General features: G+C 40.6%; 1 protein-coding gene across 1 annotated transcript in view; it reads left to right on the plus strand.

Moving 5' to 3' along the window:
* Positions 1-25,617, plus strand: part of LOC128636444 (serine/threonine-protein kinase pim-1-like) — a 160,307-nt gene that overhangs the window by 73,916 nt on the left and 60,774 nt on the right. Inside the window, exon 5 of the mRNA XM_053689458.1 lies at positions 15,831-16,007. Coding sequence (XP_053545433.1) covers positions 15,831-16,007 — 177 coding nt within the window. The remainder of the gene's footprint in view (positions 1-15,830; positions 16,008-25,617) is intronic.

Raw genomic sequence — 25,617 nt, forward strand, 5'->3', positions numbered from 1 at the left:
TAGTGATGAGTGATAAACTTTATCTCAGAAGCTTTTGTTTCCTACACTAAACCACATAGCTGTTCCAGTGATTTACTAAGGCCTAAGCCTTCCTGTATTTACTGATGAGTGATAAACTTTATCTCAGAAGCTTTTGTTTCCTCTACTAAACCACATAGCTGTTCCAGTGAATTACTAAGGCCTAAGCCTTCCTGTATTTAGTGATGAGTGATACACTTTAGCTAAGAAGCTTTTGTTTCCTACACTAAACCACATAGCTGTTCTAGTGATTTACTAAGGCCTAAGCCTTCCTGTATTTAGTGATGAGTGATAAACTTTATCTCAGAAGCTTTTGTTTCCTCTACTAAACCACATAGCTGTTCCAGTAATTTACTAAGGCCTAAGCCTTCCTGTATTTAGTGATGAGTGATAAACTTTATCTCAGAAGCTTTTCTTTCCTACACTAAACCACATAGCTGTTCTAGTGATTTACTAAGGCCTAAGCTTTCCTGTATTTAGTGATGAGTGATAAACTTTATCTCAGAAGCTTTTGTTTTCTACACTAAACCACATAGCTGTTCCAGTGATTTACTAAGGCCTAAGCCTTCCTGTATTTTAGTGATGAGTGATAAACTTTATCGCAGAAGCTTTTCTTTCCTACACTAAACCACATAGCTGCTCCAGTGATTTTCTAAGGCCTAAGCCTTCCTGTATTTAGTGATGAGTGATAAACTTTATCTCAAAAGCTTTTGTTTCCTCTACTAAACCACATAGCTGTTCCAGTGATTTACTAAGACCTAAGCCTTCCTGTATTTACTGATGAGTGATAAACTTTATCTCAGAAGCTTTTGTTTCCTACACTAAACCACATAGCTGTTCCAGTGATTTTCTAAAGCTTACGCCTTCTTGTATTTAGTGATGAGTGATAAACTTTATCTCAGAAGCTTTTTTTTCCTCTACTAAACCACATAGCTGTTCCAGTAATTTACTAAGGCCTAAGCATTCCTGTATTTAGCGATGAGTGATAAACTTTATCTCAGAAGCTTTTCTTTCCTACACTAAACCACATAGCTGTTCTAGTGATTTACTAAGGCCTAAGCCTTCCTGTATTTAGTGATGAGTGATAAACTTTATCTCAGAAGCTTTTGTTTTCTACACTAAACCACATAGCTGTTCCAGTGATTTACTAAGGCCTAAGCCTTCCTGTATTTTAGTGATGAGTGATAAACTTTATCTCAGAAGCTTTTCTTTCCTACACTAAACCACATAGCTGTTCCAGTGATTTACTAAGGCCTAAGCCTTCCTGTATTTAGTGATGAGTGATAAACTTTATCTCAGAAGCTTTTGTTTCCTCTACTAAACCACATAGCTGTTCCAGTAATTTACTAAGGCCTAAGCCTTCCTGTTTTTAGTGATGAGTGATAAACTTTATCTCAGAAGCTTTTCTTTCCTACACTAAACCACATAGCTGTTCTAGTGATTTACTAAGGCCTAAGCCTTCCTGTATTTAGTGATGAGTGATAAACTTTATCTCAGAAGCTTTTGTTTTCTACACTAAACCACATAGCTGTTCCAGTGATTTACTAAGGCCTAAGCCTTCCTGTATTTTAGTGATGAGTGATAAACTTTATCGCAGAAGCTTTTGTTTCCTCTACTAAACCACATAGCTGTTCCAGTGATTTACTAAGGCCTAAGCCTTCCTGTATTTACTGATGAGTGATAAACTTTATCTCAGAAGCTTTTGTTTCCTACACTAAACCACATAGCTGTTCCGGTGATTTTCTAAAGCCTACGCCTTCTTGTATTTAGTGATGAGTGATAAACTTTATCTCAGAAGCTTTTGTTTCCTCTACTAAACCACATATCTGTTCCAGTAATTTACTAAGGCCTAAGCCTTCCTGTATTTAGTGATGAGTGATAAACTTTATCTCAGAAGCTTTTGTTTTCTACACTAAACCACATAGCTGTTCCAGTGATTTACTAAGGCCTAAGCCTTCCTGTATTTTAGTGATGAATGATAAACTTTATCTCAGAAGCTTTTCTTTCCTACACTAAACCACATAGCTGTTCCAGTGATTTACTAAGGCCTAAGCCTTCCTGTATTTAGTGATGAGTGATAAACTTTATCTCAGAAGCTTTTGTTTCCTCTACTAAACCACATAGCTGTTCCAGTGATTTACTAAGGCCTAAGCCTTCCTGTATTTACTGATGAGTGATAAACTTTATCTCAGAAGCTTTTGTTTCCTACACTAAACCACATAGCTGTTCCAGTGATTTTCTAAAGCCTAAGCCTTCTTGTATTTAGTGATGAGTGATAAACTTTATCTCAGAAGTTTTTGTTTCCTACACTAAACCACATAGCTGTTCTAGTGATTTACTAAGGCCTAAGCCTTCCTGTATTTACTGATGAGTGATAAACTTTATCTCAGAAGCTTTTGTTTCCTCTACTAAACCACATAGCTGTTCTAGTGATTTACTAAGGCCTAAGCCTTCCTGTATTTTAGTGATGAGTGATAAACTTTATCTCAGAAGCTTTTGTTTCCTACACTAAGCCACATAGCTGTTCTAGTGGTTTACTAAGGCCTCAGCCTTCCTGTATTTAGTGATGAGTGATAAACTTTATCTAAGAAGCTTTTGATTCCTACACTAAACCACATAGCTGTTCCAGTGAATTACTAAGGCCTAAGCCTTCCTGTATTTAGTGATGAGTGATACATTTTATCTCAGAAGCTTTAGTTTCCTACTCTAAACCACATAGATGTTCCAGTGAATTACTAAGGCCTAAGCCTTCCTGTATTTAGTGATGAGTGATAAACTTTATCTCAGAAGCTTTTGTTTCCTCTACTAAACCACATAGCTGTTCCAGTGATTTACTAAGGTGTAAGCCTTCCTGTATTTAGTGATGAGTGATAAACTTTATCTCAGAAGCTTTTGTTTCCTCTACTAAACCACATAGCTGTTCCAGTGATTTACTAAGGCCTCAGCCTTCCTGTATTTACTGATGAGTGATAAACTTTATCTCAGAAGCTTTTGTTTCCTACACTAAGCCACATAGCTGTTCCAGTGATTTACTAAGGCCTTAGCCTTCCTGTATTTACTGATGAGTGATAAACTTTATCTCAGAAGCTTTTGTTTCCTACACTAAACCATATAGCTGTTCTAGTGAATTACTAAAGCCTAAGCCTTCCTGTATTTAGTGATGAGTGATAAACTTTATCTCAGAAGCTTTTGTTTCCTACACTAAATCACATAGCTGTTCCAGTGATTTACTAAGGCCTAAGCCTTCCTGTATTTACTGATGAGTGATAAACTTTATCTCAGAAGCTTTTGTTTCCTCTATTAAACCACATAGCTGTTCCAGTGAATTACTAAGGCCTAAGCCTTCCTGTATTTAGTGATGAGTGGTAAATTTTATCTCAGAAGCTTTTGTTTCCTCTACTAAACCACATAGCTGTTCCAGTAATTTACTAAGGCCTAAGCCTTCCTGTATTTAGTGATGATGAGTGATAAACTTTATCTCAGAAGCTTTTCTTTCCTACACTAAACCACATAGCTGTTCTAGTGATTTACTAAGGCCTAAGCCTTCCTGTATTTTAGTGATGAGTGATAAACTTTATCTCAGAAGCTTTTGTTTCCTCTACTTAACCACATAGCTGTTCCAGTGATTTACTAAGGCCTAAGCCTTCCTGTATTTAGTGATGAGTGATAAACTTTATCTCAGAAGCTTTTGTTTCCTACACTAAACCACATAGCTGTTCTAGTGATTTACTAAGGCCTAAGCCTTCCTGTATTTACTGATGAGTGATAAACTTTATCTCAGAAGCTTTTGTTTCCTCTACTAAACCACATAGCTGTTCTAGTGATTTACTAAGGCCTAAGCCTTCCTGTATTTTAGTGATGAGTGATAAACTTTATCTCAGAAGCTTTTGTTTCCTACACTAAGCCACATAGCTGTTCTAGTGGTTTACTAAGGCCTCAGCCTCCCTGTAATTAGTGATGAGTGATAAACTTTATCTAAGAAGCTTTTGATTCCTACACTAAACCACATAGCTGTTCCAGTGAATTACTAAGGCCTAAGCCTTCCTGTATTTAGTGATGAGTGATACATTTTATCTCAGAAGCTTTAGTTTCCTACACTAAACCACATAGATGTTCCAGTGAATTACTAAGGCCTAAGCCTTCCTGTATTTAGTGATGAGTGATAAACTTTATCTCAGAAGCTTTTGTTTCCTCTACTAAACCACATAGCTGTTCCAGTGATTTACTAAGGTGTAAGGCTTCCTGTATTTAGTGATAAGTGATAAACTTTATCTCAGAAGCTTTTGTTTCCTCTACTAAACCACATAGCTGTTCCAGTGATTTACTAAGGCCTCAGCCTTCCTGTATTTACTGATGAGTGATAAACTTTATCTCAGAAGCTTTTGTTTCCTACACTAAACCACATAGCTGTTCCAGTGATTTACTAAGGCCTTAGCCTTCCTGTATTTACTGATGAGTGATAAACTTTATCTCAGAAGCTTTTGTTTCCTACACTAAACCACATAGCTGTTCTAGTGAATTACTAAAGCCTAAGCCTTCCTGTATTTAGTGATGAGTGATAAACTTTATCTCAGAAGCTTTTGTTTCCTACACTAAATCACATAGCTGTTCCAGTGATTTACTAAGGCCTAAGCCTTCCTGTATTTACTGATGAGTGATAAACTTTATCTCAGAAGCTTTTGTTTCCTCTATTAAACCACATAGCTGTTCCAGTGAATTACTAAGGCCTAAGCCTTCCTGTATTTAGTGATGAGTGGTAAATTTTATCTCAGAAGCTTTTGTTTCCTCTACTAAACCACATAGCTGTTCCAGTAATTTACTAAGGCCTAAGCCTTCCTGTATTTAGTGATGATGAGTGATAAACTTTATCTCAGAAGCTTTTCTTTCCTACACTAAACCACATAGCTGTTCTAGTGATTTACTAAGGCCTAAGCCTTCCTGTATTTTAGTGATGAGTGATAAACTTTATCTCAGAAGCTTTTGTTTCCTCTACTTAACCACATAGCTGTTCCAGTGATTTACTAAGGCCTAAGCCTTCCTGTATTTAGTGATGAGTGATAAACTTTATCTCAGAAGCTTTTGTTTCCTACACTAAACCACATAGCTGTTCTAGTGATTTACTAAGGCCTAAGCCTTCCTGTATTTACTGATGAGTGATATACTTTATCTCAGAAGCTTTTGTTTCCTCTACTAAACCACATAGCTGTTCTAGTGATTTACTAAGGCCTAAGCCTTCCTGTATTTTAGTGATGAGTGATAAACTTTATCTCAGAAGCTTTTGTTTCCTACACTAAGCCACATAGCTGTTCTAGTGGTTTACTAAGGCCTCAGCCTCCCTGTATTTAGTGATGAGTGATAAACTTTATCTAAGAAGCTTTTGATTCCTACACTAAACCACATAGCTGTTCCAGTGAATTACTAAGGCCTAAGCCTTCCTGTATTTAGTGATGAGTGATAAACTTTATCTCAGAAGCTTTTGTTTCCTACACTAAACCACATAGCTGTTCTAGTGATTTACTAAGGCCTAAGCCTTCCTGTATTTACTGATGAGTGATATACTTTATCTCAGAAGCTTTTGTTTCCTCTACTAAACCACATAGCTGTTCCAGTGATTTACTAAGGTGTAAGGCTTCCTGTATTTAGTGATAAGTGATAAACTTTATCTCAGAAGCTTTTGTTTCATATACTAAACCACATAGCTGTTCCAGTGATTTACTAAGGCCTCAGCCTTCCTGTATTTACTGATGAGTGATAAACTTTATCTCAGAAGCTTTTGTTTCCTACACTAAACCACATAGCTGTTCCAGTGATTTACTAAGGCCTTAGCCTTCCTGTATTTACTGATGAGTGATAAACTTTATCTCAGAAGCTTTTGTTTCCTACACTAAACCACATAGCTGTTCTAGTGAATTACTAAAGCCTAAGCCTTCCTGTATTTAGTGATGAGTGATAAACTTTATCTCAGAAGCTTTTGTTTCCTACACTAAATCACATAGCTGTTCCAGTGATTTACTAAGGCCTAAGCCTTCCTGTATTTACTGATGAGTGATAAACTTTATCTCAGAAGCTTTTGTTTCCTCTATTAAACCACATAGCTGTTCCAGTGAATTACTAAGGCCTAAGCCTTCCTGTATTTAGTGATGAGTGGTAAATTTTATCTCAGAAGCTTTTGTTTCCTCTACTAAACCACATAGCTGTTCCAGTAATTTACTAAGGCCTAAGCCTTCCTGTATTTAGTGATGATGAGTGATAAACTTTATCTCCGAAGCTTTTCTTTCCTACACTAAACCACATAGCTGTTCTAGTGATTTACTAAGGCCTAAGCCTTCCTGTATTTTAGTGATGAGTGATAAACTTTATCTCAGAAGCTTTTGTTTCCTCTACTTAACCACATAGCTGTTCCAGTGATTTACTAAGGCCTAAGCCTTCCTGTATTTAGTGATGAGTGATAAACTTTATCTCAGAAGCTTTTGTTTCCTACTCTAAACCACATGGCTGTTCCAGTGATTTTTTAAAGCCTAAGCCTTCCTGTATTTAGTGATGAGTGATAAACTTTATCTCAGAAGCTTTTGTTTCCTACACTAAACCACATAGCTGTTCCAGTGATTTACTAAGGCCTCAGCCTTCCTGTATTTAGTGATGAGTGATAAACTTTATCTCAGAAGCTTTTGTTTCTCTTGTTAAGTGTATTCAGTCCACGGGTCATCCATTACTTATGGAATATATTCTCTTCCCAACAGGAAATTGCAAGAGGATCACCCAAGCAGAGCTGCTACATAGCTCCTCCCCTCACATGTCATATACAGTCATTCTCTTGCAACTTAATAGATAGGACGTTGTGAGAGGTCTGTGGTGTTTTTATACTTAGTTTATTTCTTCAATCAAAAGTTTGTTATTTTAAAATGACACCGGAGTGTGTTGTTTATTCTCAGGCAGTATTTGGAAGAAGAATCTGCCTGCGTTTTCTATGATCTTAGCGGCAGTAACTAAGATCCACTGGCTGTTCTCGCATATTCTGAGGAGTGAGGTAACTTTCAGAAGGGAATAGCGTGTGGGGAACCCTGCAAACAAGGTATGTGCAGTAAATTATTTTTCTAAGGAATGGAATTGACTAAGAAAATACTGCTGATACCGATGTAATGTAAGTAAAAGCCTTTAATACAGTGAGAGCGACTGTTAGCAGGCTGGTTTAAATATATACAGTAAAGTAATTTTCTAAGGAATGGAATTTGACTGAGAAAATGCTATTAATACTGAAGTGATGTTATAAGCCTTAAATGCAGTAGGAAGACTGGTATCAGGCTTATCAATACAGATACATGCTCCTTAAAAAAGGATGTTTTAAACGATTTTGCTGGCATGTTTAATCGTTTTGTGAGGTACATTGGTGATAAAACTTGTTGGGGCATAACATTTTTCCACATGGCTGACAATATTTCTGCATTGAAACAGTTAACTGAAACTCCCAATATTGTAATATTGAGTAGGAGGGGCCTATTTTAGCTCTCTTTTGACGCAGTAAAAATTCAGGCTCTGTCTTCCTGCTTCCTTCTGCTTGACCCGGGTCGTCTCCAGACAGCTTAAGGGACTTCAAAAGTCATTTTGAGGGAGGTAATCAGTCACAGCAGACCTGTGACAGTGGTTTTTTGACTGTATTAAAAAACGTTTTTTTGCTTATAAAAACCGTTTAGGTTTTAAGGGGTTAATCATCCATTTGCAAGTGGGTGCAATGCTCTGCTAACTTAATACATTTACTGTGAAAATTTGTTTGCTATAACTGATTTGGTTCATTGTTATTTCAACTGTGACAGTTTTCTGTGCTTCTTAAAGGCACAGTAGCGTTTTTCTTTATTACTTGAAAAATTATTTACAGTGTTTTCCAAGTCTGCTAGTCTTATTGCTAGTCTGTTTAAACATGTCTGACACAGATGAATCTGTTTGTTCACTATGTTTAAAGGCCACTGTGGAGCCCCACAGAAACATGTGTACTAAATGTATTGATTTCACTTTAAATAATAAAGGTCAGTCTTTATCTATAAAGGAATTATCACCAGACAACGAGGGGGAAGTTATGCCGACTAACTCTCCTCACGTGTCAGTACCTTCGCCTCCCGCTCAGGAGGCGCGTGATATTGTGGCGCCAAGTGCATCAGGGACGGCCATACAAATCACCTTACAAGACATGGCTAATATTATGAATTATACCCTGACAGAAGTATTATCTAAATTGCCAGAATTAAGAGGCAAGCGCGATTGCTCTAGGGTAAGAATAGAGCGCGCTGGTGCTACAAGAGCCATGTCCGATACTGTGTCACAGTTTGCAGAACATGAGGACGGAGAGCTTCATTCTGTAGGTGACGGATCTGATCCAGGGAAACCGGATTCAGAGATCTCTAATTTTAAATTTAAGCTTGAGAACCTCCGTGTATTGCTAGGGGAGGTTTTAGCGGCTCTGAATGACTGTAACACAGTTGCGATTCCAGAGAAATTATGTAGGCTGGATAGATACTATGCAGTACCGGTGTGTACCGACGTTTTTCCTATACCTAAAAGGCTTACAGAAATTATTAGCAAGGAGTGGGATAGACCTGGTGTGCCCTTTTCCCCACCTCCTATATTTAGAAAAATATTTCCAATAGACGCCACTACTCGGGACTTATGGCAGACGGTCCCTAAGGTGGAGGGAGCAGTTTCTACTTTAGCTAAGCGTACCACTATCCGGTGGAAGATAGTTGTGCTTTTTCGGATCCAATGGATAAAAAATTGGAGGGTTACCTTAAGAAAATGTTTGTTCAACAAGGTTTTATCTTACAGCCCCTTGCATGCATTGCGCCTGTCACTGCTGCTGCGGCATTTTGGTTTGAGTCTCTAGAAGAGGCCATTCACTCTGCTCCATTGGATGAAATTATGGACAAGCTTAAAGCACTTAAGCTAGCTAATGCATTTATTTCTGATGCCATTGTACATCTAACTAAACTAACGGCTAAGAATTCCGGTTTTGCCATTCAAGCGCGCAGAGCGTTATGGCTTAAATCCTGGTCAGCTGATGTGACTTCTAAATCTAAATTACTTAATATTCCTTTCAAGGGGCAAACCTTATTCGGGCCCGGCTTGAAAGAAATTATCGCTGACATTACGGGAGGTAAGGGTCATACCCTTCCTCAGGACAAGGCCAAATCAATGGCCAAACAGTCTAATTTTCATGCCTTTCGAAACTTCAAGGCAGGAGCAACGTCAACTTCCTCCGCCCCAAAACAGGAAGGAACCGTTGCTCGTTACAGACAGGCCTAGAAAACTAACCAGTCCTGGAACAAGGGCAAGCAGGCCAGAAAACCTGCTACTGCCCCTAAGACAGCATGAAGGGATGGCCCCCTATCTGGAAACAGATCTAGTGGGGGGCAGACTTTCTCTCTTCGCCCAGGCGTGGGCAAGAGATGTCCAGGATCCCTGGGCGTTGGAGATCATATCTCAGGGATATCTTCTGGACTTCAAGGCTTCTCCTCCTCTAGGGAGATTTCATCTTTCAAGGTTATCAGAAAACCAAATAAAGAAAGAGGCATTCCTATGTTGCGTACAAGACCTCCTAGTAATGGGAGTGATCCAACCAGTTCCGCGGATGGAACAAGGACAGGGATTTTATTCAAATCTGTTCGTGGTTCCCAAGAAAGAGGGTACCTTCAGGCCAATTTTGGACCTAAAGATTTTAAACAAATTCCTAAGAGTTCCATCATTCAAAATGGAAACTATTCGTACTATCTTACCCATGATCCAAGAGGGTCAGTACATGACCACGGTGGATTTAAAGGATGCCTACCTTCACATACCGATTCACAAAGATCATCATCGGTTCCTAAGATTTGCCTTCCTAGACAGGCATTACCAGTTTGTAGCTCTTCCCTTCGGGTTGGCTACGGCCCCGAGAATCTTTACAAAGGTGCTGGGCTCTCTTCTGGCGGTTCTAAGACCGCGAGGCATAGCGGTGGCTCCGTATCTAGACGACATCCTGATACAGGCGACAAGCTTGCAAATTGCCAAGTCTCATACAGAGATAGTTCTGGCATTTCTAAGGTCGCATGGATGGAAGGTGAACGTGGAAAAGAGTTCTCTATCACCACTCACAAGAGTCTCCTTCCTAGGGACTCTGATAGATTCTGTAAAAATGAAAATTTACCTGACGGAGGCCAGGTTATCAAAACTCTTAAATGCTTGCCGAGTCCTTCATTCCATTCCACGCCCGTCAGTGGCTCAGTGCATGGAAGTAATCGGCTTAATGGTAGCGGCAATGGACATAGTGCCATTTGCGCGCCTGCATCTCAGACCGCTGCAATTATGCATGTTAAGTCAGTGGAATGGGGATTACTCAGATTTGTCCCCTCTACTAAATCTGGATCAAGAGACCAGAGATTCTCTTCTCTGGTGGTTATCTCGGGTCCATCTGTCCAGGGGCATGACCTTTCGCAGGCCAGATTGGACGATTGTAACAACAGATGCCAGCCTCCTAGGCTGGGGCGCAGTCTGGAATTCCCTGAAGGCTCAGGGATCCTGGACTCAGGAGGAGAAACTCCTCCCAATAAATATTCTGGAGCTAAGGGCAATTTTCAACGCTCTTCTAGCTTGGCCTCAACTAGCAACACTGAGGTTCATCAGATTTCAGTCGGACAACATCACGACTGTGGCTTATATCAACCATCAAGGGGGAACCAAGAGCTCCCTAGCGATGTTGGAAGTCTCAAAGATAATTCGCTGGGCAGAGTTTCATTCTTGCCACTTGTCAGCGATCCACATCCCAGGAGTGGAGAACTGGGAGGCGGACTTTCTAAGTCGTCAGACTTTTCATCCGGGGGAGTGGGAACTCCATCCGGAGGTATTTGCTCAACTGGTCCATCGTTGGGGCAAACCAGAACTGGATCTCATGGCGTCTCGCCAGAACGCCAAACTTCCTCTTTACGGTTCCAGGTCCAGGGACCCGGGAGCGAAGCTGATAGATGCTCTAGCAGCTCCTTGGTTTTTCAACATGGCTTATGTGTTTCCACCGTTTCCTCTGCTCCCTCGACTGATTGCCAAGATCAAACAGCAGAGAGCATCAGTGATTCTGATAGCGCCTGCGTGGCCACGCAGGACCTGGTATGCAGACCTAGTGGTCATGTCGTCCTGTCCTCCATGGACTCTACCTTTGAGGAAAGACCTTCTAATACAAGGTCCCTTCAATCATCCAAATCTAATTTCTCTAAGGCTGACTGCGTGGAGATTGAACGCTTGATCCTATCAAAGCGTGGCTTCTCCGAGTCAGTTATTGATACTTTGATACAGGCACGAAAGCCTGTTACCAGAAAAATCTACCATAAGATATGGCGTAAATACCTGTATTGGTGCGAATCCTAGAGTTACTCGTTGAGTAAGGTTAGGATTCCGAGGATATTGTCTTTTCTCCAAGAGGGCTTGGAAAAAGGCTTATCAGCTAGTTCTTTAAAGGGACAGATTTCTGCTCTGTCTATTCTTTTGCACAAGCGTCTGGCAGAAGTTCCAGACGTCCAGGCCTTTTGTCAAGCTTTAGCTAGGATTAAGCCTGTATTTAAAGCTGTTGCTCCTCCGTGGAGCTTAAACTTGGTTCTTAAAGTTCTTCAAGGAGTTCCGTTTGAACCCCTTCATTCCGTTGATATTAAACTTTTATCTTGGAAAGTTCTATTTTTGATGGCTATTTCCTCGGCTCGAAGAGTCTCGGAATTGTCTGCCTTACACTGTGATTCTCCTTATCTGATTTTCCATTCAGACAAGGTAGTTCTGCGTACTAAACCTGGGTTTTTACCTAAGGTAGTCTCTAACAGGAATATCAATCAGGAGATTGTTGTTCCGTCATTATGTCCTAATCCTTCTTCAAGGAAGGAACGACTTTTGCATAATCTGGACGTAGTCCGTGCCCTGAAATTCTATTTACAGGCAACTAAAGATTTTCGTCAAACTTCTTCCCTGTTTGTCGTTTACTCTGGACAGAGGAGAGGTCAAAAAGCTTCGGCAACCTCTCTCTCTTTTTGGCTTCGTAGCATAATACGTTTAGCCTATGAGACTGCTGGACAGCAGCCCCCTGAAATAATTACAGCTCATTCCACTAGAGCTGTGGCTTCCACCTGGGCCTTTAAGAATGAGGCCTCTGTTGAACAGATTTGCAAGGCTGCGACTTGGTCTTCGCTTCACACTTTTTCAAAATTTTACAAATTTGACACTTTTGCTTCTTCGGAGGCTGTTTTTGGGAGAAAGGTTCTACAGGCAGTGGTTCCTTCTGTTTAAGTGCCTGCCTTGTCCCTCCCATCATCCGTGTACTTAGCTTTGGTATTGGTATCCCATAAGTAATGGATGACCCGTGGACTGAATACACTTAACAAGAGAAAACATAATTTATGCTTACCTGATAAATTTATTTCTCTTGTAGTGTATTCAGTCCACGGCCCGCCCTGTCTTTTTAAGGCAGATCTAAATTTTAATTAATACTTCAGTCACCACTGCACCCTATGGTTCCTCCTTTCTCGTCTTGTTTTGGTCGAATGACTGAATATGACATGTGAGGGGAGGAGCTATGTAGCAGCTCTGCTTGGGTGATCCTCTTGCAATTTCCTGTTGGGAAGAGAATATATTCCATAAGTAATGGATGACCCGTGGACTGAATACACTACAAGAGAAATAAATTTATCAGGTAAGCATAAATTATGTTTTCCTACACTAAACCACATAGCTGTTCCAGTGATTTACTAAGGCCTAAGCCTTCCTGTATTTTAGTGATGATTGATAAACTTTATCTCAGAAGATTTTGTTTCCTTCACTAAACCACATAGCTGTTCTAGTGATTTACTAAGGCATAAGCCTTCCTGTATTTAGTGATGACTGATAAACTTTATCTCAGAAGCTTTTGTTTCCTCTACTAAACCACATAGCTGTTCTAGTGATTTACTAAGACCTAAGCCTTCCTGTATTTTAGTGACGAGTGTTAAACTTTATCTCAGAAGCTTTTGTTTCCTACACTAAACCACATAGCTGTTCTAGTGGTTTACTAAGGCCTCAGCCTTCCTGTATTTAGTGATGAGTGATAAACTTTATCTCAGAAGCTTTTGTTTCCTACACTTAACCACATAGCTGTTCCAGTGATTTACTAAGGCCTAAGCCTTCCTGTATTTAGTGATGAGTGATAAACTTTATCTCAGAAGTTTTTGTTTCCTACACTAAACCACATAGCTGTTCTAGTGATTTACTAAGGCCTAAGCCTTCCTGTATTTACTGATGAGTAATAAACTTTATCTCAGAAGATTTTGTTTCCTACACTAAACCACATAGCAGTTCCAGTGATTTACTAAGGCCTAAGCCTTCTTGTATTTAGTGATGAGTGATAAACTTTATCTCAGAAGCTTTTGTTTCCTCTACTAAACCACATAGCTGTTCTAGTGATTTACTAAGGCCTAAGCCTTCCTGTATTTTAGTGATGAGTGATAAACTTTATCTCAGAAGCTTTTGTTTCCTACACTAAACCACATAGCTGTTCTAGTGGTTTACTAAGGCCTAAGCCTTCCTGTGTTTACTGATGAGTGATAAACTTTATCTCAGATGCTTTTGTTTCCTCTACTAAACCACATAGCTGTTCCAGTGAATTACTAAGGCCTAAGCCTTCCTGTATTTAATGATGAGTGATAAACTTTATCTCAGAAGCTTTTGTTTCCTACACTAAACCACATAGCTGTTCTAGTGATTTACTAAGGCCTAAGCCTTCCTGTATTTAGTGATGAGTGATAAACTTTATCTCAGAAGCTTTTGTTTCCTCTACTAAACCACATAGCTGTTCCAGTGATTTACTAAGGCCTAAGCCTTCCTGTATTTAGTGATGAGTGATAAACTTTATCTCAGAAGCTTTTGTTTCCTCCACTAAACCACATAGCTGTTCCAGTGAATTACTAAGGCCTAAGACTTCCTGTATTTAGTAATGAGTGATAAACCTTGTCTCATAAGCTTTTGTCTCCTACACTAAACCACACATCTGTTCCAGTGAATTATTAAGGCCTAAGCCTTCCTGTATTTAGTGATGAGTGATAAACTTTATCTCAGAAGCTTTTGTTTCCTACACTAAACCACATAGCTGTTCCAGTGAATTACTAAGGCCTAAGCCTTCCTATATTTAGTGATTATTTAGTGATGATGGATAAACTTTATGTTAGAAGCTTTTGTTTCCTCCACTAAACCACATAGCTGTTCCAGTGAATTACTAAGGCCTCAGCCTTCCTGTATTTAGTGATGAGTGATAAACTTTATCTCAGAAGCTTTTGTTTCCTACACTAAACCACATAGCTGTTCTAGTGATTCACTAAGGCCTAAGCCTTCCTGTATTTAGTGATGAGTGATAAACTTTATCTCAGAAGTTTTTGTTTCCTACACTAAACCACATAGCTGTTCCAGTGATTTACTAAGGCCTAAGCCTTCCTGTATTTAGTGATGAGTGATAAACTTTATCTCAGAAGCTTTTGTTTCCTACACTAAACCACATAGCTGTTCCAGTGATTTACTAAGGCCTAAGCCTTCCTGTATTTAGTGATGAGTGATAAACTTTATCTCAGAAGTTTTTGTTTCCTACACTAAACCACATAGCTGTTCTAGTGATTTACTAAGGCCTAAGCCTTCCTGTATTTACTGATGAGTGATAAACTTTATCTCAGAAGCTTTTGTTTCCTACACTAAACCACATAGCTGTTCCAGTGAATTACTAAGGCCTAAGCCTTCCTGTATTTAGTGATGAGTGATAAACTTTATCTCAGAAGCTTTTGTTTCCTCCACTAAACCACATAGCTGTTCCAGTGAATTACTAAGGCCTAAGCCTTCCTGTATTTAGTGATGAGTGATAAACTTTATCTCAGAAGTTTTTGTTTCCTACACTAAACCACATAGTTGTTCTAGTGATTTACTAAGGCCTAAGCCTTCCTGTATTTACTGATGAGTGATAAACTTTATCTCAGAAGCTTTTGTTTCCTACACTAAACCACATAGCTGTTCTAGTGATTTACTAAGGCCTAAGCCTTCCTGTATTTAGTGATGAGTGATAAACTTTATCTCAGAAGCTTTTGTTTCCTCTACTAAACCACATAGCTGTTCTAGTGATTTACTAAGGCCTAAGCCTTCCTGTATTTTAGTGATGAGTGATAAACTTTATCTCAGAAGCTTTTGTTTCCTACACTAAACCACATAGCTATTCCAGTGAATTACTAAGGCCTCAGCCTTCCTGTATTTAGTGATGAGTGATAAACTTTATCTCAGAAGCTTTTGTTTCCTCTACTAAACCACATATCTGTTCTAGTGATTTACTAAGGCCTAAGCCTTCCTGTATTTAGTTATGAGTGATAAACTTTATCTCAGAAGTTTTTGTTTCCTATACTAAACCACATAGCTGTTCTAGTGATTTACTAAGGCCTAAGCCTTCCTGTATTTAGTGATGAGTGATAAACTTTATCTCAGAAGTTTTTGTTTCCTACACTAAACCACATAGCTGTTCTAGTGATTTACTAAGGCGTAAACCTGCCTGTATTTAATGATGAGTGATAAACTTTATCTCAGAAGCTTTTGTTTCCTACACTAAACCGCATAGCTGTCCTAGTGATTTACTAAGGCCTAAGCCTTCCTGTATTTAGTGATGAGTGATAAACTTTTGACACTAAAACATTACAAGTAGTAATTTATAAGTGTCAGGACTGTATAAGGATTTGGAAACAGAATGGCACTTAGACTCTTGAGTAATAGTGAAGCAGAGCAATGATGCTGACTTATTGCTGTTTTTTTTCTTACAGGCACCTATGAGTATTTACCCCCAGAGTGGTTCTGCTTTCATCGGTTCCACGGTCGCTCGGCGGCAGTCTGGACCCTTGGCATTCTGTTATACGATATGTTGTGCGGCAATGTTCCGTTTGCAAACCAAGAAGAAATTGTAAAAGGCAAAATCAAATATCCCATTGGTATATCTAAAGGTGAGATTAGTGTTGTGAGGTGGAACATCTTTGCTTTTAACACAAATAGTTAAATAGCTGCCTCTGGGCAATGAAGTGGTTAAGGAACATTATATCTTATTATTAATATTATTATTATCAGTTATTTGTAGAGCGCCAACAGATTCTGCATCGCTAAAATGATTAGAGTACACAAACAGGTGGGATTAAACTCCAGTCCTATAGGACGAGGCAACCACAGCCCACATTACAGAGCTTTTAACCTCTCCCACTTTTCCATAATCCATCTGGCAATGTTTAGCCTCCAACAAGGGATGTGATGAAACTGCTGATCAACTTTATTATGGTCACATGTGATGTAAACTCTCTGTACACAAATTTTTGCCATGATTTAGGTTTAAAGGCAATCACTTTTTTTTCTAAATAAAGAAACCACCCTGATGAAAAAACAAAATGATTTTATTCTCAAAAATAATAGTTTTCTCTTTGATAAAGATTTTTACTTGCAAATTAGGGTCACAGCTATGGGCACAAGGTTTGCTCCTAGCTATGCTAATTTGTTCATGTTTTTTTTTTTTTTTAAGAACATCTCTTTAAAAACCCAGCATGAGGAGCAAACCTTGTGCTCTATAAGCGTTGATGTCAGGGTGCCAGGAATCAGACTGAGACAAGAAGTGCAAAAATAATCACACCTTTATTTATAGCAAAAAATAATAAAAAGTCCACAAAACAAATAACAAGCCCGGAATCAAAACCAGAGCTGGTAGTCAGACGAGCCGAGTCAGGAGCCAAAGCGAACAGTCAGACGAGCCGAGTCAGGAGCCAAAGCGAGTAGTCAGACGAGCCGGAATCAGGAACAAGGAGAACAGCAGAGTCAGGAACAAGCCAGGGATCAGGAACCAGGAGGGACTTCAGACAGCCAGGTAATACACAGGAGCTCTACAAACAGGTCTGAGACAACGCAAGGGCAAAGCATACTGATGACATCACAATTCTGAGACTGCATCCTGTGTCACACGGATGATGTTCACCAGTCTGGCCATAAGAGGGCGTGCAGAAAATGAGCAGCATCAAACAGTATGCACCAGAGTCAGCAAGAGAGGTGAGTAAGATGGCTGCCAACAGCACATGGCAAACAGATCAGGGAAAAAACCCTGACAGTATCCTTCCCTCAACGACCCCTCCCCCACGGGAGGACAAAGGGCTTATTAGGGAAAGGGGCATGGAAGGCACGGAGGAGGGCGGGAGCATGAACATCAGAGGAGGGAACCCATGAACGCTCCTCCGGACCGTAGCCCCTCCATTGAACTAAATACTGTACGCGGCCCCTGGACATACGAGAGTCAATAATGCTGCTGACCTCATACTCCTCATGGTTGTCAACAAAAATAGGGCGGAGACGAGGCAGTGGTAAACCGATTGCAAACCAATGGTTTCAAGAGGGAGATATGAAAAACATTGGAGATGCGCATTGCAGGAGGAAGGTCAAGAGCGTAGGCCACAGGATTGACTCGTCGGAGTATTCGAAAAGGACCAACATAACGGGGAGACAGTTTATTGGAAGGCACACGAAGGTTCAAGTTGCGGGAGGACAGCCAAACTCTCTCACCAACCTGGTAGGAAGGCTCGGTCAGACACTTACGATCGGACTGGAACTTTTGGCGCTGCATAGAACGATGAAGGCAATCCTGAATCTGCACCCACGTGGAATGGAGTTGCCGGAGATGCTCCTCCAAAGCCGGAATACCCTGAGACATGAATGAATCAGGCAACAAGGATGGTTGAAACCCATAATTCGCCATGAACGGGGATAACTTGGAGGAAGCATTAATAGCACTATTACGAGCAAACTCTGCCCAAGGTAACAGTTCAGACCAATTATTGTGGTGATCTGAGACATAGCAACGGAGGAACTGTTCCAGAGCTTGATTAGACCGTTCCAGAGCCCCATTGGATTGAGGGTGATATGCCGAGGAGAAGAAAAGCTGGATGCCCATTTGAACACAAAAGTAACGTCAAAATATGTAGACAAACTGGCTATCCCGGTCCGACACTATCTCCTTGGGTAACCCATGTAAACGGAAGACCTCCTGGGCAAAAATTGAAGCAAGCTCCTGAGCGGTAGGCAACTTCTTCAAGGGAATGCAATGTGACATTTTAGAAAAACGGTCAACCACCATAAAGATAACAGTATTACCATTGGAAACAGGGAGCTCGACAATGAAGTCCATGGAAAGATGTGTCCAAGGACGCTCACCATTAGCAATAGGTTGAAGAAGACCCACAGGAACATGTCGAGGAGTCTTATTCTGTGCACAAACTGAGCAGGAGGCAACATATGCAGCAACATCAGAACAAAGAGCTGGCCACCAGAATTTTCGAGTGACAGACCAAATCATTTGGTTCTTGCCTGGGTGACCTGCAGCTTTAGGATAGTGGTAAGTGTGCAAAAGTTTAGTTCTAAGATTCTCAGGAACAAAACACTTACCACTAGCTTTCTCAGGAGGTGCATTGGTTTGTGCAGCCAGGATTTCCTCCCCTAAGGCAGAAGTCAAATTAGTACGTATGGTAGCCAAAATATATATATAGAGATGGTGTATTTGGCGTATGGTGGGGCAACGTGGAGTCCCTAACTCAATTTGTGGGGGAGTTGAACTCAGAGGTGAGGGACCTAGCATTTACAGTAAGCTATAGTGAGGAATGCATACCTTTTTTGGACACATTAGTACTTAAGAAAGGTCATCACTTAGAATTTGACCTTTATACAAAGGATAGTGATAAGTATAGTCTCCTAAAATACAACAGCTTTCACCCTAGATCACTCGTTAACTCATTATCCAGAAGCCAGTTTCTTAGGGTTAAAAGAATAGTGGACAATAAGGACAGACAAACTGAGAGATTTAAGGAAATGACCAAGAAATTTACTGACAGGGGTTACCCTGTATAACTTTTGAATAGTACAGTTGAGACATTAAATGTAACCAAAAACAAAAGATCTAAAGATGAGGACAAAAGGTTGGTTTTTGTGAGCCAATATAGTCCCCTTAGTGATAAAGTATCAAATCTTATTCGAAAAAACTGGCATATCCTAAAAGAATGTAATATGGATGCTAAACAGTTTAAGGAACCACCCCTTATGGCCCATAAAAGGGTGGAAAGCTTGAGGGACCATCTAATACATACGGATATAGGGGCAGGCAAACAATCCAAACAATTGCTATTGGGTAAAAAAAATATGGGAACCTTCCAGTGTCTCAACTGTATGAGCTGCAATACAGTCATCAGAGGGGCTAATTTCCATCACCCCCATAGTGGGAAAAGATTTATGATAAAGGGTCACTACACGTGTGAGACTACTCACGTAGTCTATTTATTCAAGTGTCCGTGCTCTATGGTCTACTTAGGGGAAACAGCCCGTAAAGTAAGGGACCGTATGAGCCAACACAGATCCAACATTAGGTGTAGGAATTTTGAAGCCCCTGTGTCAGGTCATTTTCTAGAAAAAGAGCATAGTATTAGCCAACTTTGGCCTCGCTTCCATTGAGTCGTAATTCAGTTTGCGTGCACTCGCAAACCGATAAATATGCTGTCGGAAGCAATATCGTTTATCGACTGTTTCCAATGGCGCGTTATACCTCAATATCGGCAGCCGGACTTCGGCTGCCGAAAAGATCTTCGCGTCCCATAGAAAGTAATAGAAGCCGTTAATCGATAAATTATACCAGGTTTCCAATGAAAGCGCTAACCGTTAATACATTGTCGGAGGCTGTCGATACATTGAGAAATATTACCCCCAGCTCAACTAGGTGTAAAAGAGGAAAATTGTGCTTTTTGAGACCTATTTTCTATTGAAATTATAAAACTTGCAAATAATGCAAGTGTTTTAATGTAGAAATAAATTGTTATAAGTAATATTTATTGTTGTCTCATGTATAGAAATAGTTAAACTTATATTCTAATAGAAATATCAGTATATATTTAAATATAATAATATATGCAAGAACATATCTACAGAATGCAAACTAGACCTATGCCTAGGGCAGCAATAAATATTACTTATATTTATGAAGTGTTAAATATAATTATATTAGAAAATAGTATTTGATTATTAAAAATATGGATAAGTGTTTTTTTATTTTTCTTGAGAGGTGATCACCGGTGAGGAGCACGGACATTAAACGTAAATTCTATAGTGTAAGGTCGGGTTACCTTAGCAACTAATTGATTTTCAAGAAATCCGACATCAGATGGAAGCGTTAACACAACGTTAACTTACAGCTACACGAAAAGAGCGACTGCACGATATCCGCAAAATATTTAAATGGAAACCTGGTACTAAAATGGAGACGTAAATTACTTTTAGCTGTCGGCCGCTTCGGTAGCTTACGGCTCCATTTTTAACGACTCAATGGAAGCGAGGCCTAAGATGGCAAATAATAGATCATATTCCCCAGAATAGGATGGGTATGAATAGAGAGCGCCTTTTAAAACAAAAGGAAATGTGGTGGGTGCATAAAATGGAAACTCTCACACCTAAAGGGCTCAATAGAGACTATGATCTGTCTTGTTACTGTTAATGGTAATATTATGTTGTTTTTCTCCTGTTAAGTGTAGTCAGTCCACGGGTCATCCATTACTTATGGAATATTTCTCTTCCTAACAGGAAACTGCAAGAGAATTACCCAGCAGAGCTTGCTACATAGCTCCTCCCCTCACCTATCATAGTCAGTCATTCTCTTGCAGCCTAACTAGTAGGAAGCTGTGAGAGATCTGTGGTGTTTTTTTAACTTAGTTTATTTCTACAATCAAAAGTTTGTTATTTTTAAATGGCACCGGAGTGTGCTGTTTATTCTCAGGCAGCATTAGAAGAAGAATCTGCCTGAGTTTCTTTCTATGGTCTTAGCAGACGTAACTAAGATCCACTGGCTGTTTCTCATCTGAGGCGTGAGGTACTTTCAGAGAAGGGGAATAGCATGCAGGGCTCCCCTGCAACAAATGAGGTATGCGCAGTAATTTATTTTCTGAGGAATGGAATTGACTGAGAAAATACTGCTGATACCATTGTAAAGTAAGTTCAGCCTTAAATGCAGTGTTAGCGACTGGTATCAGGCTGATGTGTGTGTGTGTGTGCACTGAATGTATTTTCTAAGGAATGGAATTGACTCTGAAAATACTGTAAATACTGAAATAATGTATGAGCCTTAACTGCAGTAAAAGCGACTGGTAGCAGGCTTGTAAATAATAATACATAACTTTTAAATGTATGTTTAAAACGTTTTACTGGCTTGTTAATCGTTTTTGTGAGGTACTTGGTGATAAAACTTATTAGGGCATGATTTTTACCACATGGCCATTTTTGTTTTCTGCATAGAAACAGTTTCTGAGCTTCCCCACTGTTGTAATATGAGTGGGAGGGGCCTATTTTAGCGCTTTTTTACACAGTAAAAATTCAGTCACAATCTGTCTACTTCATCCTCCATGATCCAGATCGTCTCTAGAGAGCTCAGGGGTCTTCAAAATCCATTTTGAGGGAGGTAATCAGTCACAGTAGTCCTGTGACAGTGTATTTGACTGTGAGAAAAACGTTAATTATATAATTGTTATCCGTTTTTGGGTACTAAGGGGTTAATCATCCATTTGCTGGTGGGTGCAATCCTTTGCTAACTTTTACTACATTTACTGTGAAAATTTGGTTGCTATAACTATTTTTGATCATTGTTATTTCAACTGTGTTAGTTTTTCTGTGCTTCTTAAAGGCGCAGTAACGTTTTTTATATTGCTTGTAAATTAATTTTGAAAAGTATTTCCAAGTTTGCTAGTCTCATTGCTAGTTTGTTTAAACATGTCTGACTCAGATGAATCTCTTTGTTCACTATGTTTAAAGGCCAATGTGGAGCCCAATAGAAATTTGTGCACTCAATGTATAGATGTCACTTTAAATAAAAGTCAAACTTTATATGTTAAGAAATTATCACCAGACAACGAGGGGGAAGTTATGCCGACTAACTCTCCTCACGTGTCAGTACCTTCGCCTCCCGCTCAGGAGGTGCGTGATATTGTGGCGCCAAGTACATCAGGGCGGCCCATACAAATCACTTTGCAAGACATGGCTATTGTTATGACAGAAGTACTGTCTAAATTGCCAGAATTAAGAGGTAAGCGCGATCACTCTGGAGTTAGAACAGAGCGCGCTGATAATGGTAAAGCCATGTCTGATACTGCGTCACAATTTGCAGAACATGAGGACGGAGAGCTTCATTCTGTGGGTGACGGGTCTGATCCGGGTAAACTGGATTCAGAAATTTCAAATTTTAAATTTAAGCTTGAGAACCTCCGCGTATTGCTAGGGGAGGTATTAGCGGCTCTGAATGATTGTAACACAGTTGCAATTCCAGAGAAAGTATGTAGGCTGGATAAATATTTTGCGGTACCGGTGTGTACTGACGCTTTTCCTATACCTAAAAGGCTTACAGAAATTGTTAACAAGGAGTGGGATAGACCCGGTGTGCCCTTTTTACCACCTCCTATATTTAGAAAAATTTTCCTATAGACGCCACCACACGGGACTTATTGCAGACGGTCCCTAAGGTGGAGGGAGCAGTTTCTACTTTGGCTAAGCGCACCACTATCCCGGTGGAGGATAGCTGTGCTTTTTCAGATCCAATGGATAAAAAGTTAGAGGGTTACCTTAAGAAAATGTTTGTTCAACAAGGTTTTATATTACAACCCCTTGCATGCATTGCGCCTGTTACTGCTGCGGCGGCATTCTGGTTTGAGTCTCTGGAAGAGACCATTCGCACAGCTCCATTGGATGAAATTATGAACAAGCTTAAAACCCTTAAGCTAGCTAACTCATTTGTTTCTGATGCCGTCGTACACTTAACCAAACTTACGGCTAAGAACTCCGGATTCGCCATTCAAGCGCGCAGAGCGCTGTGGCTTAAATCCTGGTCAGCTGACGTGACTTCTAAATCCAAATTGCTTAATATTCCTTTCAAAGGGCAGACCTTATTCGGGCCCGGCTTGAAAGAAATTATTGCTGACATTACGGGAGGTAAGGGCCATGCTCTACCTCAGGACAGGGCCAAATCAAAGGCCAAACAGTCTAATTTTCGTGCCTTTCGTAACTTCAAGGCAGGAGCAGCATCAACTTCCTCCGCTCCAAAACAGGAAGGAGCTGTTGCTCGTTACAGGCAGGGCTGGAAAGTTAACCAGTCCTGGAACAGGGGCAAGCAGGCCAAGAAACCTGCTGCTGCCCCCAAGACAGCATGAAGAGAGGGCCCCCTATCCGGAAACGGATCTAGTGGGGGGCAGACTTTCTCTCTTCGCCCAGGCTTCTCTCTTCGCCCAGGGATATCTCCTGGACTTCAAAACTTCTCCTCCACGGGGGAGATTTCATCTTTCAAGGTTATCAGCAAACCAAACAAAGAAAGAGGCGTTTCTACGCTGTGTACAAGACCTCTTACTAATGGGGGTAATCCATCCAGTTCCGCGGACGGAACACGGGCAGGGATTCTATTCAAATCTATTTGTGGTTCCCAAAAAAGAGGGAGCCTTCAGACCAATCTTGGACTTAAAAATCCTAAACAAATTTCTAAGAGTTCCATCATTCAAAATGGAAACTATTCGAACCATCCTTCCCATGATCCAAGAGGGTCAGTACATGACCACGGTGGACTTAAAGGATGCTTACCTTCACATACCGATTCACAAGGACCATTACCGGTATCTGAGATTTGCCTTCCTAGACAGGCATTACCAGTTTGTAGCTCTTCCCTTCGGATTAGCTACGGCCCCAAGAATCTTTACAAAAATTCTAGGATCACTTCTGGCGGTACTAAGACCGCGAGGCATAGCGGTGACTCCGTACCTAGACGACATTCTGATACAAGCGTCAAGTTTTCAAACTGCCAAGTCTCATACAGAGATATTTCTGGCATTTCTGAGGTCGCATGGGTGGAAGGTGAACGTGGAAAAGAGTTCTCTATTACCACTTACAAGAGTTCCCTTTCTAGGGACTCTTATAGATTCTGTAGAGATGAAAATTTACCTGACAGAGGCCAGGTTATTAAAACTTCTAAATGCTTGCCGTGTCCTTCACTCCATTCCACACCCGTCAGTAGCTCAGTGCATGGAAGTAATCGGCTTAATGGTAGCGGCAATGGACATAGTACCATTTGCGCGCCTGCATCTCAGACCGCTGCAATTGTGCATGCTAAGTCAGTGGAACGGGGATTACTCAGATTTGTCCCCCCTACTAAATCTGGATCAAAGGACCAGAGATTCTCTTCTATGGTGGCTCTCTCGGCCACATCTGTCCAAGGGGATGACCTTTCGCAGGCCAGATTGGACGATTGTAACAACAGACGCCAGCCTTCTAGGCTGGGGAGCAGTCTGGAATTCCCTGAAAGCTCAGGGATTATGGACTCAGGAGGAGAAACTCCTCCCAATAAATATTCTGGAGTTAAGAGCAATATTCAATGCTCTCCTAGCTTGGCCTCAGTTAGCAACTCTGAGGTTCATCAGATTTCAGTCGGACAACATCACGACTGTGGCTTACATCAACCATCAAGGGGGAACCAGAAGTTCCCTAGCGATGTTGGAAGTCTCAAAGATAATTCGCTGGGCAGAGTCTCACTCTTGCCACCTGTCAGCGATCTACATCCCAGGCGTGGAGAACTGGGAGGCGGATTTTCTAAGTCGCCAGACTTTTCATCCGGGAGAGTGGGAGCTCCATCCGGAGGTCTTTGCTCAACTGATTCGTCGTTGGGGCAAACCAGATCTAGATCTCATGGCGTCTCGTCAGAACGCCAAGCTTCCTTGTTACGGATCCAGGTCCAGGGACCCGGGAGCGGTGCTGATAGATGGCTGACTGCATGGAGATTGAACGCTTGACTCTATCAAAGCGTGGTTTCTCAGAGGCGGTTATTGATACCTTAATACAGGCTAGGAAGCCTGTTACCAGAAAAATTTACCATAAAATATGGCGTACATATTTACGTTGGAGCGAATCAAAGAGTTACTCATTGAGTAAGGTTAGGATTCCTAGGATATTGTCCTTTCTACAAGAGGGTTTAGAAAAGGGCTTATCTACTAGTTCGTTAAAGGGACAGATTTCTGCTCTGTCTATTCTTCTACACAAACGTCTGGCTGAAGTTCCAGACGTTCAGGCTTTCTGTCAGGCTTTAACTAGGATTAAGCCTGTGTTTAAGTCTGTTGCTCCGCCGTGGAGCTTAAACTTAGTTCTTAATGTTCTTCAAGGCGTTCCATTTGAACCCCTTCATTCCATTGATATCAAGTTGTTATCTTGGAAAGTTCTGTTTTTGATGGCTATTTCCTCGCCTCGAAGAGTCTCTGAGTTATCTGCCTTACATTGTGATTCTCCTTATCTGATTTTTCATTCAGACAAGGTAGTCCTGCGTACTAAACCTGGGTTCTTACCTAAGGTAGTTGCTAACAGGAATATCAATCAAGAGATTGTTGTTCCATCTCTGTGTCCTAACCCTTCTTCAAAGAAGGAACGACTTTTGCATAATCTGGACGTAGTCTGTGCCCTGAAATTCTATTTGCAGGCAACTAGGGATTTTCGTCAAACTTCCTCCCTGTTTGTCATTTACTCTGGACAGAGGAG

Source organism: Bombina bombina, chromosome 7 (assembly GCF_027579735.1).
Source record: "Bombina bombina isolate aBomBom1 chromosome 7, aBomBom1.pri, whole genome shotgun sequence".
NCBI lineage: Eukaryota > Metazoa > Chordata > Amphibia > Anura > Bombinatoridae > Bombina > Bombina bombina.